General features: G+C 35.6%; 1 protein-coding gene across 1 annotated transcript; it reads right to left on the bottom strand.

The window, feature by feature from the left end:
• Positions 1-2602: 2602 nt before the first annotated feature.
• LOC129306485 (GDSL esterase/lipase At5g33370-like) lies at positions 2603-4601 on the bottom strand. Its single transcript, XM_054947107.1, has 5 exons — positions 4272-4601; positions 4038-4165; positions 3640-3882; positions 3138-3390; positions 2603-3051 (listed from the first exon to the last, which is right to left on the bottom strand). The coding sequence occupies exons 1-5, from the start codon at positions 4531-4533 to the stop codon at positions 2804-2806; spliced, it is 1134 nt and encodes a 377-aa protein (XP_054803082.1). The 5' UTR covers positions 4534-4601; the 3' UTR covers positions 2603-2803.
• Between the last annotated feature and the right edge of the window lie 1727 nt (positions 4602-6328).

Raw genomic sequence — 6328 nt, 5'->3', positions numbered from 1 at the left:
TTTCTTGGGATAAAACACTAATAGAGGTAAAAGAACGGTGGTTTGGTGAACTAAAAGTAAACATTATTATTGAAATAACAAACTTATAAATTTATGCTACTATAAAATGATAGCTAATCTAATTAATTTTGTATTTGCATTTTAGAAATTATACATTTGGGGGGACAGGTTTGATATTGAGAGGAGCAGGCTTTATTTCAAGTATATTGGTAAAAGATGCTTAACCACTATCCTTTATAATGCAAGAAAGACCTTTAAAGAAAAAAAATTCCTCCAGTTTAGATGAGCAACAATAATTGGAATGAACTTCTACAACTATGGGCAATCCCAAAATATAAACATATCTCTGAGGCTAATGCAAAAAATAGATTGAGTAACAAGGATGGACTTGGCCAGTCATGCCATTCAGGAGGATCGATACCATCTTTAGAGCACAAGAGAAAATATGTAATGATAGTATATATATAACTTAAAATTTTCTTCTACTTAATCAACATGTTTAACATCTTTATATGTGTGTAGGAGGAGAAAACAAGAAACCAAGTTCGCCTATCTCAAGTATTCTTGATGACCTACAAGAATACAGTCATTGGAGCATTTGTTGATAAGAAATCAAAAGTAATATGGGTTAGAGAATATGTATAATAGTTCACATTTTGTCATACAATTCTTCTTTAGTTAGTTTTATTGTTTTTGGATTTGTGTTATACTGTTAGTTATAACTATGTGATATTGATGGAATATGAGCATTAGTGTATTTTAATATGAGAACTTGTGCTGTTTTGGTTGTAATATTGAACTTGAATTTCAATTTTGACATATAGATATAAAATTTTGTATTTAAATATGATAATTTGTATAGTGTTTGTTTTTGTACCAAACTTAATTTATATATACTTGCTTAGAGAAATTTTAGTTTTAATATGCATTTTAATCTAAGAATTTGTGTTGTTTTGATCACACTATCAAGTTTAAAGTTCAAATTATGTTCATTATGAGCATTTCACTTTAAGGTAAAGTTTGAGACTGAAATGAAAGAATCTTTTGATGACATGCTAGATGTTGGATCTAGTAAGAATCATGAAGAACTAGGTGATTTTAACATTGAGAAGGAAATGTCAATTTGGAATAAAGTTGTTGGCGGTCCAACAAAGGGAAGAATATATGGACTTGGATCAAATGCTTCTAATACTTGTTTGTTTATGGTCCTTCATTTACTTCTATACAAGCTTCGGTTCATGGACTTTCAATTAGTCAAGAAAGCCTAGAACAAGCAGAAATTAGGATGCATGAAGTGGTTTAGAATGAGATACGAAAAAGGGAGCAAATGGAAAAGGAGTTGCAAGAACTTAAAGCAATGGTTCAACAAGTAACTACTACTCATAAGTTAGCTCAGTCTTCTCCAACATAACAAGCTTTTGATCCATCATCTATAGGATCTAGTACATTGCCAAACAATGATGCTAATATATGATCATGTTTATTTACATGTTGAGAATTGCTACTAGATAACTACGTTAGTCTTTATTATCAAACTTCTGTAATGTTTTCTTTTTGCGAAGACCTTTTGTAATGTTGTTCATTATATTAAATAACTTATAGTTTGTGTTTATATTTTAGTGGAACAAATGCTATTATTTAATAGATGACAACATTTTATATTTATACAATTCATCCTCATATTAATTAAAAATAGCGATAGGTGTTAATGAAAATTAGTGACGAACTAATTCTATCACTATTCAATGAAGAAAATTGTGATAGGTATGTCACTATGTTAGTGACGAATGTGATGAAAATAGTGACAAACTTTTTTGTCACTAAGATCGTGACAGAAATTCATATAAATAGTGACAGAGTATCCATTACTATTTTAGTGACGGCAATATTTATTTTTGTGACAGAGGTATCTATCACTTTTTTAGTGATGGATGTGTTTATTTTTGTGACAGCAGAATCCGTCACTAATTTAGTAATGGATACTTATCCGTCACTTAGATTAGTGACACTATATTTTATAATGGATTTAGTAATCGAAAAATCCATTACTAAATTCATATTAAGTGACGGATTTTGGTGTTTAGTGAAAGATGTGTCTGTTACTAAAATTAATTTTTTAGTAGTGAGTGACCTAAATTCACTCAATCAATGAGTGTCTTGTACAAAGCAATTAACAACCGTTCAATTTAATATAAGAGATTTTGTCTTCATGTAATATTCAGAAAAATATCAAACCTTAAATTTTTTGGAGTGCAGCTTTAATCATGAGAATTGTTTTAAATTATTTTTAAAATGCATATTTTAATAAATTTTAAGTAATGATGAAATTTAATAATTACAATTGAAGAAATCGTTGAATGAGCCGACTTAGGCCACTCAATTCACCGAATTCATATCTGTATAATTAAGTGCGGGCGCAGTTCATGCTGGCAGTGATAGCGAACGTTTTGTATCTCAACACCCTACGGAATGGCCAGAATTATATTCTCCCATGGCCACACACGTATGCTTGATTCCGGGATATTTCGAAGATAATTATCATTTCACGCTTTTCACATAAATTAGGGGAGAATTCTCAGCGAACAGTGGTCGATAACAAAAATGAAAAAAAAGTGTAATAATTTTATTAATTGGCAGCTGCTATGAAATATATATTTGGTGAGGACAGGGAGGAATACAACAAGATGGGGAGAGAGAACACACATTGCAGTACATATAGAGAGACAGAATGGGGGGCGCAGGAGGAAACGAAGGTAAAATAAAGACGTAAATAAATGGGGAGAGGGATGAATATATAGAATGATTAATTGAGGGAGGAGGCGAGAGCGCGATCCAAGGCCAAGGCGGTGCTGAGATTCATGGGGTACATGTATTCGGTGGTACCGCTCATGATCTGCCGGACAATCAAGCCGTTGGCCCTCTCCGACGGGTGGAAGGGGTCCCAGAAGGCGTACACGTCCCTGTTCGGGCACAGGTTGGATGCCACCGTGCACAATCCCAACCCGTTGTAGGGCCCTTGACCGCAGCACGCCACTTTCGACGTTATAAACCCTGCATCCAACCATTTCATCATCTCATCCACTGACTCTTCCAATATGCTCAAAATTAACGGAGTGATATGTGAGGAATTCTATTACCATAGGCTCCGGGATTGCTGACGAAATCATTGCTCATCTGCTGCGTGTTAGCACCGATGAAGACATCGGAGCCAACTTCGCGGTTAAGTTGAGCCAGCATCTGAACAAGTTGCGGGTTGTACAGTGAGGCCGCCCTTTGCAGCTCTGTCGAGCACTCCCCGTTCCTGCCTCGCATCGCCAATTCCGCCGGAACACACCCCAACGGCCCCGTCCCCGTCACTAGCACCCTCCGCGCTCCCAGATCGTATAGCCTCTGAGCTCGCGCCATTAGTTAGTTCAAAAAAAAAAAAACCATAATATTGTTTTGAATATCAACATAATGATATAAGTAATGTAATTTAATTTTCAAGAATAATATAATAAACCAAAATGTGTTTATATTATTTTCGAGTACATAATAGGGGTGTATATTTTGAAAAATACGACCGTGCACATTGATTAGTTAGTGCGGTAGATCATTGAGCAGACAATATTAATACAAACGATTAAGAAGAAAACTAACCCGGAGTATCTTCTTGTATTCGGAGATTAAATACTTGACGTAGTCGGGAAGAGCGAACTGGCGGGATCTTGCGGAGAAAGGAACCAAATAGTAGTTGTTCACAAAATCGTTGCCTCCCAGAGTGATAAGGACCAGTGATCCCCTCACCAAACGCTGCGCCTGCCCCTCTCCAACCAGGGCGCTCAGCCTCTGCTGGTATTCTTGGAAGTACTCTAGCTGTCTGTATATTCTGATTATGTTGACCTGCGCTCAATCGTTCCCACCCACAACATACACACACACGTGAACAAAAAACTCGGGCGTATATAATATATATATATATATATATATATATATATATATATGTAAATATATTTATATGCATGCAAGCCGCCAGGGAAACGAAAACGATCACTCACAAACTGAATTCCGGTGTCGTTGAGAATGCCGATTCCAGCAGAAGCAAAGTTGGCGCCCACAAGCAATCTTTGTCCGGTGAGCTCTGGGCTTAAATATGGCAACGTGGATTCTGCTCCAAGTTCCTGACCTGCAATGAATGAAAATGAATGAATATTGAATAGGATGGACGAAGGAACGGGAGCGAAAAGGCAATGAGGGACAGAGATGCATGGTATAACCCAAGGACACGTAACTGATAAAGTCAGGAATGTTGTAGCCGTTAGAGAAGCGGCCAGTGGGTCTGCGAGAGGGGTAGTCAATGCCGTAAGGAGGAGAGTCAGCTCGAGCGGTGGTGGCCAAATAGTTGTTGTTGCCATTGTCCACCAGCGAATCCCCGAACACGAAGAATGCTCGGGCACCCTCTGCCCCTCTCAACCCACCTGCCAGTGCCATGATCATTACTGCGCCCATTACGGTGCTGTAAGCCCACCAACTGCATCCCATTGAACTGCCCATGCCTATCCACAGGAGGGGATATGACTAAAAGCTCAACGTAACGTATAACTCTGCAAAAATCGACTTGTGTGGATGCCTCACTGCACCTACGGCAACAAGCCTTATATAGTTTCCACAAATACGAATGGCCCACGTTGCACGAGCTAAATTCGTACAGGGTGGTTGCATGTATTGGAAATAAAGGTCCCTCGCGTCTTTTCCCGTCCACTCCTGTCCTTCAACGTATTATTCCGGTGCTCTCCATTTCTTGCACTTCCTCCCCCCACCCCCCCCCCCCACAAAAAAAAATCCATCTGTCCAAGGAGCAGGGTGGCATTTTCTGAATCTGGATGATGCACGCTTTAATTTTTACTCTTTGTGTGATGAACACATCATTAATTTCATCCCTTCTACATATCTTGCCTATACTATAATTTTTTACTATAAATTTTATATCTCTTGCTATATATGTATATATGTATATCCTATAGTAAGGACTCTAATTGATTGATGACCCTGGAATCGAACACCACATTATTCAAGCACTTAAGTCCCACTACTGTTGTTGATATGAAGTGATTATTATAGTTTTAATAGAGTTAAGTCTTATTTCTTATACAACATATACGTGGCGAAACAGGATTTAAATTTTTACTAGAAGAAATATTCACATTTAATGTTAAACCACATCTCAAATAAAATTGTTTCTACTAGCTAGGAGAAATGGATATGCACGATAAAAAATTTAATATTTTCAAATATGAACCAAAAAGATTCCGGTAAAATAATTCGTGTGGGTCGCATCCTTCATTATTCATTTAATTCGAAAGCAGAGAAAACTATATCAAGTGTAGAATTCAATTTCGCTTTATCATGCATTTGCTTGTAAACAGTATGTGAACTCCCTCATTTTTTATTTATCGGAGAAACTATAATTTTTTATTAATTTTTTTAAATAAGCAAAATCACCTATTTCAATAAGTATTTATTGCATATTTTTCAAATCACTCTTTATAATTTACACTAATGAAAAATAATTAATTCATACCTATGTTGATTAACATAAGGCATTTTAATTTGATTTTTTATTTTCAGATATAATTATTATGATTAATTAATTTTTTTAAACTATGTGATATAACTTTTTTCTTTTATATATAAAAACAGAAGGAGTACATATTTTTGCAATGAGGCCCATAGCATATTGTTTCTGGCTTAAAAAAGAAAACGAGTGGCATATGCTATCTAAAATATTGAAGCCGTAAAATTGTAATTTTGATTATGGTAACAAAAACATACAGTACACTAGTTCATCACTGAGTGCAATATAAGACAAAATGCCGTCCTCTTAATTAATTATGCCTTGGTTCGTCATTGTCGATGATGTGAACACCGTAGACTGCTCGTCCATCGATCCCGCTCTATCTCACTAATGGAAGTTTAAAAAAACAGAGGCAAAAGGGACAAAAGTATTCAAGAAGCTACCAGCTAGTAACATTCAGCAACTTAAAATAAAAAAAAAATTATAAGTGTCCATACAGCTATTCTTTCAATACATTTGTGACCAAATCGTTAAATTTCAAACTCACAACTTAATGGTCAACATCAATAAAATAATTTAGTCACATATGCATCAAAAGAATAACTTTATAAATACTCATGCACTTATTTTCATTTTAGGCTATTAAATACTTCTGCCTAATAACATCTTGAGTATTTTTTGCCTCTTTGCCTAAGAGATTTAGGTGGAATTATGTTAGAAGTTCCAAAACTAGCAAAGATTTAACTCATAATTAATAAGGTTGTAGGTTTAAAT

This window comes from Prosopis cineraria, unplaced genomic scaffold (genome assembly GCF_029017545.1).
Source record: "Prosopis cineraria cultivar Desert tree isolate PC_DT_omini unplaced genomic scaffold, ASM2901754v1 PC3, whole genome shotgun sequence".
NCBI classification, from domain to species: Eukaryota; Viridiplantae; Streptophyta; class Magnoliopsida; order Fabales; family Fabaceae; genus Prosopis; species Prosopis cineraria.
The sequence above is the reverse complement of the archived record's forward strand: the minus strand, read 5'-3'. Positions and strand labels throughout refer to the sequence as shown.

Excerpts from the sequence above, each read along its gene's own strand:
- LOC129306485 (XM_054947107.1), bottom strand. The coding sequence starts at position 4,533 with ATGGGCAGTTCAATGGGATGCAGTTGGTGGGCTTACAGCACCGTAATG. Across the intron at positions 4,166-4,271 it reads CAACATTCCTGACTTTATCA|GTCAGGAACTTGGAGCAGAA; the intron begins GTTACGTGTCCT and ends CATTCATTGCAG. Across the intron at positions 3,391-3,639 it reads AATACAAGAAGATACTCCGG|AGGCTATACGATCTGGGAGC; the intron begins GTTAGTTTTCTT and ends GCGCGAGCTCAG.